Genomic DNA, 13,019 nt, shown 5'->3' with positions numbered 1-13,019 from the left:
GCTCAGCAATCCGTTTAAAACAAAAATGGGGCGCCTGGGTGGCTCAGTCTACAGACTCTTGATCAGGTCTTGAGTTCAACGTTCTGAGTTCAAGCCCTGCCTTGGACTCCATGCTAGTCGTGAAGCCTACTTAAAAAACAAACGAAACCTTTTTTTTTTTTTTTTTAATCCCCCAAGGGCTGTGACTTCTGCGGCTCTCACCCCTTCCCAGGGGTTGTCCAGGCCCAGAAGGCGCAACACGGGGTGCGGGACCCCAGGAGGTTGTGGGGTCCCTGGAGGGTGCAGGGGGTGGTGTAACTCCCCTGGTGGGTGCAGAGCTCCGGGAAGGTGCAGGGCCCCAGGGGGATAGGAGGTCCCTGGAGGGTGCGAGGTCCCCAGGGTGAAGGGGGTGGGGGTGGGGGACATACTGCTAGGCCCCTGGAGGGTGCAAGGCTCCAAGAAGGTGTGGGACCCCAGAGGGATACGCTGTCCCTGGAGGGTGCGGGGCCCCCGGGGCGGGGGCGGGGTGGCGAGGCCCCCCCCCCCCCGAGGGTGCGTGGCCCCTGCGGCGTCTCCTGGCTTCCCTTCGCCTCGAGGCCCGAGGCCCTGCGGCCTAGGAACGGCGCGCTGACCCGAGCCCTTTTCGTCCCCGAAAACGCGTGCGAGGACGCCAGGTGGCAGGCGCCCGGCCCCAAAGACCTCGCATTCTCTCATTCCCGTGGCGTCGGGTTTATTGTCATTCCTCGCCTTTTGTCCATCACAACCGAACCAAAGCTGTGGGCGCACGGGGCGGTCCGGGGTGGGGGTGGGGATCCTGGCGGCCGCCCGCGGCCTAGTCTCGGCCGGTCGCGCGCTCCAGCGCCAGCAGCGGGATCTCCTCCAGCCGCTCGGGCCGCTCCCCGCACCGCAGGTAGCGCCGCCTCCAGGCCGCCAGCCGCTGCAGCAGCCTCTGCACGCGCGGATGGGCCCACAGGCCGCGCTCCGAGACCGCCCGGCCGCGCGCGCGCTTGGCCTTCCTGCGCCAGCAGCGGGCCGCGCCCCGCCGGAACAGCCGCCTCCAGCACCAGCAGCCCGCGCCGCCGTCGTCCGCGTCCCCGCGCTTCAGGCGCGCCGACCCCTCCGCCTGCCCGTGCTGCGCGCCCCCGCCACCGCGCCGGGGCCACCCGGGCCGCGCGTCCTCCATGCCGCCCGGCCTCCGCGCTCCCACGGGCCCCTCTCGGCGAATGGGCCCTTTCCGCCGCCTCCCGGGCGTCGCCGCGGCCTGCCATCGGGCTCCGGTTGCCAGGGGAACCCGAACGCTGACCCCACAATGCCCGGCCCGGCGGTCCTCGTCCCGGGGCCGAGCGCGCGGCCCACCCTCAGCACCTGACGAGACCCCGGAGACCCAGCTAAGCCCCCGGTCCTCGAATAGGTCGGCGGGCCAGGCTGTGTACTGATTCCCGGACTGGCCTTAGTCTGGCGGGAAGGGATCTAGGACGTGCCCGGGGTCCATCTGGCCCCCCGCTGACTCCCACCTTAAGCATCTGCACGACCCCCACTGGATCCGGGCTCGATGTCAGTCCCTAGGGGCTTGTCATCTGGGGGGTGTGGGGCCTGGTTTCAGGTGTTCTGTACTTTTCCGCCAGTAGGGAACCAGAGTTGCAGGAGAGATCTCAAAACCTGATTTTCTTCATCCGACCTCTTCCTCTCGGAATTATGATTGATTTTTTGCAATGTTTTTTTTTTCTGATTGCAGCCATACGAATTTTTGTGGAAAAATTGAAAACACAAATGCAGCAAAGAAAACATCTTTTCTCCTGCTTCTGTAATATCATTTTTGCACTTGTCAGTTTCTCCAATTCAAGCAAGGAAAAGTTAAAATAACTCCCCCCTGTTGTGCTTATTATTTCTAAGCACTTCACCCAACATTCTGTACATCTCTCTCTCTCTCTCTCTCTCCCCCCCCCCATTCTCTCTCTCTATTTGTAGCCCACTGACAAGTGCGCAAGCTCAGATATATCTGCCTGAGTTTGAATTCTGGCTCCAACATTTTCCAGCTTGAACTTTCGGCAAGTTACTTAACCTCTCAGTGCCTCCCCTTACCCATCTGTGAAGCTGAGGAAATAGCAATCCTACCTCTGTGTGTGTGTGTGGGGGGGGTGAATTAAATGAGCACTTAGTATATACTGGGCACATGGCACATGAGTAAATTAGGACTATGCAATCCTAACAGCAACTCAAGTGAAGCGGTCCCCAAGTGAATATTCCCCGCTGTGCTGATTGAGAAAATAAAGCCTAAAGAGGTAAAATAATTTATCTGGGGTAAAATAGCTTGTAAGTTAAGGCAAATGATTTGCACCCCAGATTCTTTGAGCCCCAAGATATCAAATGACCATACTGTTGAGTATTCAACCAGTCACCTTAGTGGTACAGTGTCCCTCCTTTTAGTGTACCCACCCTCCAACGACCACAGCCAATAGGTAAGGGCTGGCATTTAATGTTTGCATAGACTCTGGGTGCAGAAAACAGGAGGAAAAAAAAAAAACCCACCAGCTGTCCAGTCCTTATTTCTAGCGACTTTATAAATTCACAGTCATCTGGGCAGAAGCCTTTTTGGTTCCTGTCGCCCCTGAGCAGACGCTAACAGTGGCCTTCGTTCACTCCCTCCCTTCCCGCACAGAGCCCCCCTGCAAGAGCCGTTCCCCTGTAAGAACCACTTTGTTTAATTTGCTCCTTCTCCAGTGTTCCAAGGCTGCCTCCTCCTTGTGTTCAGGCTGTCTGTGCTTCATGCCTGCCTTGACCCGTAGCAAGTCAAGCACAAGGTAAATCCTGGCTGACAGATTTGGCTTGTAAAGAAACCAGTGCATCGTGGGGCGCCTGGGTGACTCCGTCAGTTAGGCGTCTGACTTAGACTCAGGTCCTGATCTCGTGGTTTGTGAGTTCCAGCCCCACATCGGGCTCTGTGTTGGCAGTGCGGAGCCTGCTTGGGATTCTCTCTTTCCCGCTCTCTCTGCCCCTCCCCACTTGCTTAATTAAACTTTAAAAAACAGCAACAACAACCTGAGAGGTGATGAGGAACTGTCTCACAATCAGCCCCCAGCCAGCTGGAGGCAAGTGGGAAATGCTCTGGCAGCTCCGACCAAGCCCCCATGCCCTCCTGTTCTGGAAGGATTGCTGGAATGTTCCGTCAAGACTTAGATTTGGCTGCAATTCTTGGCTGGCTTCTGTGGCCTCTGTGGATACACACAAGGTGGTCAGGGCACTGCACAAACCAGTTCACAAGCTTCCTGAATCTTCTTCTGGCTGTTATGGACTAAGCTGCGTCCCCTGAAAATCCCTGTGTTGAAGTCCTAAGCCCTAAAGCCTCAGAACGTGGAGATGGGGCCCAAAGAGGTCATTTAGATGAGGTAGTGAGGGCGGGTCCTAATCCAATATGGCTGGTGTCCTCCTAAGAAGAATGGGACACCGACGGACACGCAGGGAAGACACAGGGCAAGGTAGCCATCGTACAAGCCAAGGAGAGAGGTCTCAGAAGAAACTAAACGTGCCAACACCTTGATTTTGGCCTCTCAGGCTGCAGTATTGTGAGAAGATAACATGTCTGATGTTGAAGCCATGCAGTGTGGCATTTAATCATGGCGGCCTTGGCTAACGAAAACACGGGCTCGCTGGCTTTGCCTCCCATTTCATTTTGCCTTAAACCCCTCTTCTTCCTAGGTCATTCTGCTCTCAAAGCACCAGGAAGCACTTCCTAACTTTAAGGCTCTGCCACTCCCACGTGGACGCTCTCTGTGAGGCTCCGACCAGGCCTGTGCATGGTCAGGCCACCGGGAAGGGCTGGGCGGTCTCAGACAGAGCCTCAGGCCTGGCTTGGAGATTGGGGTTTTCAGATATCTTCTTGGGCTAACCCTGGGTCCAGGGTTGCCAGATAAAATCCAGATCACCCAGTTGACCCTGAATTTCATATCAACAACAAATAATCTTTTATTATAAGTATATCCTATTTATTGCATAGGCATGCTTATACTATAAATCAAAGGGCCATTTGTGGTTTTTTTTAAGTTTATTTATTTTGAGGGAGAGAGTGAGTGGGGGAGGGGGAGGGAGAGAAGGAGACAGAGAATCCCAAGCTTGAACTTGGCTTGAGTTCGACACAGGGCTCGAACTCACAAACCGTGAGATCGCGACCTGAGCCCAGATCAAGAGTCAGACACTCAACTGACTGAGCCACCCAGGTGCCCCTTAACTGGTCTTTTGTATTTTTATTTGCTACCCTACCAGGGTCTTGGGGAGAGTCAAAGGCACCCTTCATAAAGGCACCCTGGGGCAGTGTCCCTCCAGATCCCTCAGGAGATCTTCAAAACTGGCCAGAGGCTGGAGCAGTGTCCACGTTCCGCGCCCTCAAGCATAAGCTTCTCATGCCGCCGTGTCCTAACCCAGGTACCCAGAATAGCCCCAGAGACCTGGAGCCTCCAGAGTTAAGAAGAGCTCACGTTATAAAAATAATGGGGTGCGAGAACCCCCCTTCTTCGCTCCAGGATTTTGAGGGAGTGACAGAAGATTAGGACCGAAGATTCGGTACCCCCCCCCCAAATCCAGGGGGAAAAAGGATAGTGCAATTAAGAGCATAGGCTTTGGGGTCGTAGTGACTTGAGAGAATTGGCAAAACGGTGTTGAGCACGTAGGGACCAGTCTCTACATCATGTCTCAGCAGAGCATGAGAGTACCCTTCCTACCTGTCGTCATGGTGACAAGCGATGAGACAGGCACGTAGGGCCTTAGTCAGTGCCTGACCCCAAAGCCCGTGCTCGGTAAATGGAGCCCGGTGTCCTGAAATTTTCCCCACTTTGGCCAGTTTACATCTCCTGCTCCCAACGCTCCCCGGCACGTACAGGTCTCCTCACGGGTGTCCCGACGGTGCCTTCGTTTCTGAAGCTCTAGGGCCAATGACAAGCTCTGTGCGCTCAAATTCCTGGAAACTTTCCCAGGAAGATTTGGGATGCAGAGATGTGACGTGGAAGAAAACAGATGGACTTGGTTCTCCTGAGGTATGGACAGTGAAAGGTCAGGTAGGGGAGAGCACGCACCGCGCCAAGAGGCCCCAGCCCAGGAGGCCTCTTCCTCCCATCTCCAGCCAGCTCCCCCGCGTCGCACGCCCGCCGGCTACGCAGCCAGGAACAGGTGGACAGCGCCGGCTGAGCCCTAGGGCTACGGGATGAAGCCAGCACTCGGTTCCATCAAGGCTGAGCCAGTGACATCATCCCTATATATGAAAGGTGACATATTTGTAAGCGGAGACATGAAGCGGGGCCATGAGATCACCCAGGCCAACACCTGCCGTTGCCCAAATAACTGGGCCAGAAGTGAAGTGTGGAATTTGAACAAAACAGAGCAGATTTTGCCACTTCTCGTTTTGGATATTGCCCTCATTCTAATATAGAAATTCGCAAGGTGACCACTGCAAAATTGTTCTTTATTGTAAGAACCAAATGTTTCCCCTAGATATTTTGAGATAAAATTTGGATAAAGTAAATGCATCCTAGGGAAAGCTGGTTCCCATTTTGGGAAAGCAAACTCTGTATCCAAGGACACTGGATAATTACACCCCTGAATGTTTGTGTGCTATTACAGTGACTACGAGGGAACTAGGTTCTCTCCCCTTTACTGTGTGTAAGTGGATCTTACCCTAGCATGTCAAGGCTACTGAAATGTTAGTGCTACCTCAGCGTCAGACAAGGCTTCCCCTTAGAAGACCCCCAAACCACGGCCTATGGAAATCCAAAGCATTCTCCCCCCGCCCAAGATTTCTGCAAATTCTTTGTCTCCAAATTCCTCTCTCTGTACATGTACACCTTTCTCTCTGACTTTCACAAAACCCCTTTCACAAAACTTTCACAAAACCACTTGAAACATGGGACATCTGAAATTCGTAGACTTTCATGGAAATCTTGGAGAGGGAAATGAAGGGGCTTACATGGTAAAAATACAAAGGACTTCCCAAAGAACAGTATCATGGTTCTCCGGGTGTCCACCTCTATGGGGCCTCCCTGCCCAAGCCCAGCCTTCTCCCTCCTCCTGGCTTTGTTCAACCTTGCCACTCTCTCCTCTCCACGTCTCTTTCCCCTCCTTCAAAGAAGAGAGAAAAGCAATCCTCTGCCTTGTTCATGGCAAAGAAGTTTTCCTTTTTCTACTGATATATTGATGCCTGGAGACAAATGACTTCAAAATCTTACCTACCTCAATCAGCTTGATATTGTCCTTAAGGACAGATATTTCCACCAAAGAGAATAACTTTTCACCTCCTTACATGAAGTACATTTCTATTGTTATAATGTAAAACTTTGTAACTTCCCTGTGGGGTCAGAGGTGGTGAGTGGATAAGTGAAGAAGGAGGATGAATACTACTGAGTCAGTATCATCTCTATCACCAATCATCACCATCACTGTCATCATTACCATCATCATCATCACCACCATCACCACCATTATCAACTTCACTATCAAAATCACCACATCACCATCATCACCACCATCATCATCATCATCATCATCATCATTACCACCATCATCATCACCACCACCACCATCACCATCATCACCACCACCATTATCACCATCATCATCATCACCACCACCATCATCATCACCACCACCGTCACCATCACCATCATCACCACCACCATCATCATCATCATCATCATTACCACCATCATCATCACCACCACCACCATCACCATCACCATCATCACCACCACCACCATCATCACCACCACCATCATCATCACCACCACCGTCATCATCATCATCATCATTACCATCATCATCATCACCACCACCATCATCACCACCACCACCATCACCATCACCATCATCATCACCATCATCACCGCCATCACCATCATCATCACCATCATCACCATCATCACCATCACCACCATCACCATCATCACCACCACCATCACCATCACCATCACCATCATCATCACCATCATCACCGCCATCACCACCATCACCATCACCACCACCATCACCATCATCACCATCATCATCATCACCACCACCATCACCACCATCACACCATCACCATCATCATCATCATCATTATCATGCATTGGCTCTGGCTGTAATATAAGGGCATAGCATGCATGATAGCACTTCAGCCTCACGACAGTGTATGAGGCAGATAGAAAGAGCATCACATTTCACAGGTAAGGACACTGAAGTGTAAATTGCTGTTGAAGGCACTACGGCACTACAGGTAAGCAGAGACAAGAGGCCAAGGCAGGGAAATCTTGCAGATATGATCCCTGCCTGAGGAACTGACTAGGAATTTGACCGCCCTCCTGGGTGGAAAACCAGGAACTACCAGGAAGGGGCAGAGGGGTGCTGGAAGATTTGAACCAGGCAACAATATACGATATTTATGAGAGAAGAAGCTTTTGTGTTGTTCTTGGAGAAGGTCAAGATGCAGTTAGATGTTGCCTTGTGTTGGGAAGTAGCAAGGCCCTTGGCCTCTTGGAGAAAGGGAGCTGGAAGAAAAGAGCCCAAGGCAAAGCTTCAAGGGGCTTCTGGGGATAGAATAGAGTTGTCTTAAACCAGATTGTGAAAAGGGACCAGCTCTATTTGTTCTTTACTCACATTAGCTATTGTAGGGTCAGTGACCTAAAGTTTGTAAACATAATTTTGTAGACTCTTGAGTTCTGTCTGTGGCTTATTAATTTCAGTTTTTTTGCTGTCTTTATATAAAGTTCTCCTAGACAATGCCAGCCTACTTTATTTTTTTTTTTAATTTTTTTTCAACGTTTATTTATTTTTGGGACAGAGAGAGACAGAGCATGAACGGGGGAGGGGCAGAGAGAGAGGGAGACACAGAATTGGAAACAGGCTCCAGGCTCTGAGCCATCAGCCCAGAGCCTGATGCGGGGCTCGAACTCCCGGACCGCGAGATCGTGACCTGGCTGAAGTCGGACGCTTAACCGACTGCGCCACCCAGGCGCCCCCTACTTTATTTTTAATAAGGAAGATAAAGAGGAGATTTTTTTAAATAGTTACTGGGACCAAGTTTTAAATGCGAATTATGTACAACATATATCTGAGCAAGAGAATGACTAAGGGAATCCAGAAAGAGTTTCCAAAGGAAAGGTGGAATTCAGAGAGAAGGGGTCTGGGACACTGACACAGCCACACTCTGCCACCCTCTGCCCTGAGTTCTCCACTCAAAACTTTGACGTTGAAGCAACCAAACACAATGAGTAAATCTTGTAAGGCTATGATTTAAATAAATCAACTGTAAGAGGGGAAATTTGAACATGGGCTTTAGATGGCATTAAGGAATTTTTGTTTATTTGATTAGGTGTTAGAGTGGCATTACAATTTTCCAAGGTGAGGGGAGCCTGGGTGGCTCAGTCGGTTTAAGCGTCCAGCTCTTGATTTCGACTCGGGTCATGATATCACAGTTCATGGGATCGAGCCCTAAGTTAGGCTCTGTGCTTAGTGGGGAGGCTGCTTGGGATCCTCTCTCTCTCTCTCTCTCTCTCTCTCTCTCTCTCTGCTTCTCCCCGACTCCCTTGAGCACATGTGCTCTCTCGCTCTCTCTCTCGGAATAAAATTTTTAAAAAACATTACAGGGCACCTGGGTGGCTCAGTTGGTTAAGCGTCTGACTTTGGTTTTGGCTCAAGTCGTGATCTCGTGGTTTCGTGAGTTCAAGTCCCGCATCAGGCTCTGAGCCTGCTTGGGATTCTCTCTCTCCTTCTCTGCCCCTTCCCCACTGGTGTTGTCTCTGTGTCCCTCAAAATAAATAAACTTACTTTTTTTTTAATAAAAAATATTGCAAAAAAAGTTTTAAGGTAAATACTGAAGGATTTAAGTGTAAAACTGGAGCTTACATTAAAATATCCAGGAAAAGGAGAGAGAGAATGTGTAGATGAAACACATCTGGCAAAATGTTGGTGATTTGTAAAGCCGAAGGGATGGGTCCATGGGGATTGTTATATCCCCTATGGTTTTGCATATTTTTCCAAGAAAAAACTTTGGAGAGGCTGGCATAAAGAGTTTGTCACTGTGGGCCCTACTTAGTGTGATGGGAAACAGAGATAACTTTTCAGGTGATTTGAACAGATGTTTGAAACCACTGACCTCAATTATGAGCCCTTCCTGGGGCAAGGGGGATGTGCCTGGGACACTGACCCAGATCTCCACCTCATTTGGCCTAGCCCACAGCCCAGAGGAAATCCCAAGAGGCAAGATCTCAGAGGAGGGGAGTCTCCCCACATTTTTACCACAGAAGGGCCACGGGCCACGGAGACCATGCCAGCCTATTGGTAAATACTTCCCGGAACCCAAGGGATGATGTTCTCACTCTGGAATTTCTAAATCACAGCATCCAAACGATGACCATGAAGTCAAGTTGCTTTCTCTTAGTGTCTCAGTTTCCACATCTGGAGAAAAACCTGAAATAACAAGATGGGGACAAACCAAACCTGCTCCCTGCCAGGGACAGCTGTGAGGCTCCAAGAGAGAGCCACGATTACAAGGCAACCAAACAGACACTAATTACAAGCCACACAAGCCCCAAGGTGGTCCCCCATCCTTGGCTCCAAAGCTTCGTGGCCGATGGCTGGTGGAGGAGTGTGAGTTCGCTGCATGATGCAGTCAGAAAGCCCTGAGGACTGGGCAGACATTCCAGGGGATTCCTGGCCCAGGATATTCCAGTCCAGTGGCCAGGATAGGCAGTGCATTCCAATGTCGGCTTGGGCCAAAGGCTGCATTTATTTGGGCACATGTTTTATTTAAGGAAGCCCAAAATACGTGTTTTGGTCAACAAATTCCTTACTTCACACTCAATAGCCAGCGCGGCCTCCAGAGATAGTTTGGGTGGGTAGCTCATGCTGTTTCTGTTTCCAGGCTGAAACCTCTGTGGTTCAGACAAAGGCCCCAAAGATGTCAGGGCCGGATGCAGTTTTGGGACTCGCCCACCCTGTGGAGGTGTGGACATGTGGCAGGATATTGGGAGAGACCATCTCGGGTTGGCCCTGTTCTCCCAGCTTGGAGGGGAGTGGCTCTGCGTTCTCGGACGCCCGCATGTCTGTCCGCTTCAGACCAGACAGCACCCAGGAAGATGGAGAGGGGCGCTTGCCCTGTCCACTCTTCCTCGTCTGACATCTGCCCCGCCCCCAGCCCTCATAGTCAATGACCCTGCTCCTCTCAGGCCACAGAGGCTCGAACCCAAACTGCATCATAGAACTGGTCTCCCCGCATGGGGTGCCTGGGTGGCTGAGTGGGTTGAGCGTCCGACTTCGGCTCAGGTCACAATCTCATGGTTCATGGATTCGGGCCCTGCGTCGGGCTCTGTGCTGACAGCTCGGAGCCTGGAACCTGCTTCGGATTCTGTGTCTCCCTCTCTCTCTGCCCCTCCCCCACTCAGGCTCTGTCTCTCTCTCTCTCTCTCTCTCTCTCTCTCTCAAAAATAAATAAGCATTAAAATAAAAGAAAAAAAAGAAAAAAGAAATGGTCTCCCCCCTCCAAGAACTGGAATCAGTATAGTTTCTGGTTAGATATGTGTGGGTGCCGGACCCAGAAAGTCATGTCGACTCACGCCAAGTTTTAAGTATAGGCAAAGGCGGAGGTATGTATCCCTTCGGTGTATACCCTTTCCAGCAAGATATACTCATTCTGTTGGACAGTATAGCCTAAGAGTTTTCAACAGACACGTGGAGCAATTGCTCAAGGTCATACAGTAATGCCCAAGGACATCTAACTGGCCACTGGATTTCTCGAATCCAAAGGCAGCTCATACCCTATGAATGAGAACTGCTACCTCCTTGGGAAGACGCGGCTTTAATTGTACCCACGTAACGTGAATTAAGAGGTCCGGTGGGGCGATAGGCTCGGCAGCATTGTAACTCAAAAATCAAGAGGGGGTGAGGGAACAGGACATCAAAACAGCCAGCATCCAGCAGAAAACGGCCAGCCCCCGAAATCACTGAACCTGGCACACCTTCCGAATTATGTATATTTTAGGCGATGAATGTAATCTTCAGCTCTATTTTTAGCTTTCCAATCCTCCAGAAGCAATTGTGAGAACAGATAAAACCTCGGTGACAGAATCTATTACGTGTGAACTGCTCACCCCGTGTCTCGGAGGCAGAAACACTACAGTTTCTCAGGTTACGCTTTGTTTTTTTTGTTTTTTTTCCTTTTGGAAGGTGACACAAAGAGATTTCTAAATTCTTCATAGTGGAATACTTACCCCTTGGTAACCGGAACGTTCCTCAAGGTCTGTAAACGAAATCACGAACCCTCGGGTCTTTTCAGACATAAAGTTGCTGGGAAGTCTGACAGAATACATGGCTGGCTTTCCTTGACACCCAAATGGAAAAACCGTGGCCAGAATGGTGTTCGCGACACGATGTCGCGTTGGTGGCTTTGGTTCCCAATTCCTGTCTCCAGGCAGTGTGACAGGCTCAAGCAGATGAGTCATCTGGGGTGGCCTCAAACTCCGCACGACCAGGCTAGTCTGGAGCCATCAACACAGACCCGGGGGACACGATGAAAGCGGCCAACGAGGTTAACCGAGGGGCCGAAGGAACGGAGGGGACACATGGCTATCGGGAGGAGGGCTGGAGAGGCCCCCAGAGTGCGCCGTTCTGGGGCCCAGCCCCGCTTCGCCAGACCCTAAGGTCCTAGCGGCACTGGTCTGGGATAACGGCTGTGTATCTCATACGGAGGACTTATTTCCTTGAAGGTTATGAGAGCCACACTCCAGCACACTCAGCCACAGGCAGAACCCCCTGTGAGCTTCTCCAAGATGCCACTCGGTGGTCGACACCATTATTTGTAACCCCAGGGCCGCTCCCATGGGTCTAATTAGGAAAGCCGGGACCCTGATGAGGCCAAAGCCCGTGCCCCAGGCACCAGTCCCCAGGGTCAACAGAGAAACTGATCCTGGGCAGCAGGTAGGAGGGGTCGTCTGCACCTGCAAAAGCGAGTCCTGGCTCTGCCCCCGGCCAGGGACAAGTGTCTGCACTTTTCTGAGTCCCGGTTTCCTCCTCTGCAACCCCAGGGATCATAATAACATCATCTTCCAACGTGAACGAATTCAACGCGGAACGTGAAAGTACTTTGTTAAGCACAATAACACGTGGGACGTTATGAATTCATGAGGAAACCGAGGTTCCTTGTAATGCATTCATCCCCAGCACATGGTCTTTTATGTACTTCATAAATATCCGAGGACAAGGGGGATTATTAGGATTAAAGTATGCTGATCCCCCTCCCCCACCGCCAGCCGCGGACCCGGCAATGAAAGAGAAGGCAGGCCATGAAGCTTAGGGGAGAGAGAGTGCCCTCTACCCTCTGCTGGGGGCTGGAGGTTCCTGGGGGTGCTCCTCTGAGGTGTGTGGGAGCCAGGAGACCACCTGTCAGCCTTTTCCAGGCATCTGAAGGTTTCTTTCCTAAAAAAAAAAAGGTAACAATCTAACCCAGGCTTTAGTTTCCAGGCAATCAGCTTCCACTGAGCCCGTGTTTGGGCACTTCCTGGATGCGTGAGTCGTATTTACTCTGCACAGAACAGCGCAGCTCAGACCCCAGCTGATGGCACTTCAGTGCGGGCTTCTTCACCCGCTTCTGCCCCGGGCCTCTTCTAAGAAGAATGTTTCTACGTACATGGAAAGGGAGATCACACAGGATCATAAAGGACACAAACCAAATCCGATAGTTTTACAGTGTATGCAAAGTAACATGTTTGCCTCATTATGAACATACTTTAATAGCAATATTGGGCAGCGGGTCTAATCTAACTATCAACACTGAGAAAGTGGTGACAATCGTGACGTTCCAAACGGCCGTAACGCCACTGAAAATGTCTTATGAGTGTTGTACTGGTGACAGAGTCACAGGGACTGCTAATGATTTGCGCCTGCCTTTCGGTTGGAGGTTAGTAAACTTTCTGAGCCTGCAGACCTCCTGACACCTAGTCCTTAAGTTAAGAATTCTTTCTTTGGCGCAAATAGTGACAGGGTCTGAGTAACAGGACGACACAGGACCAACTCAGTTATTATTT

General features: G+C 51.2%; 1 protein-coding gene across 1 annotated transcript; it reads right to left on the bottom strand.

Annotated features, from left to right (window-relative positions):
- Positions 1-705: 705 nt before the first annotated feature.
- On the bottom strand, positions 706-4,704 carry LOC125155617 (uncharacterized). The gene is made up of 2 exons (XM_047841070.1): positions 4,695-4,704; positions 706-1,428 (listed from the first exon to the last, which is right to left on the bottom strand). Exons 1-2 carry the CDS (start codon positions 4,702-4,704, stop codon positions 812-814), a joined length of 627 nt encoding a protein of 208 aa, XP_047697026.1. The 3' UTR covers positions 706-811.
- Between the last annotated feature and the right edge of the window lie 8,315 nt (positions 4,705-13,019).

Source organism: Prionailurus viverrinus, chromosome F1 (genome assembly GCF_022837055.1).
Source record: "Prionailurus viverrinus isolate Anna chromosome F1, UM_Priviv_1.0, whole genome shotgun sequence".
NCBI classification, from domain to species: Eukaryota; Metazoa; Chordata; class Mammalia; order Carnivora; family Felidae; genus Prionailurus; species Prionailurus viverrinus.
The sequence above is the reverse complement of the archived record's forward strand: the minus strand, read 5'-3'. Positions and strand labels throughout refer to the sequence as shown.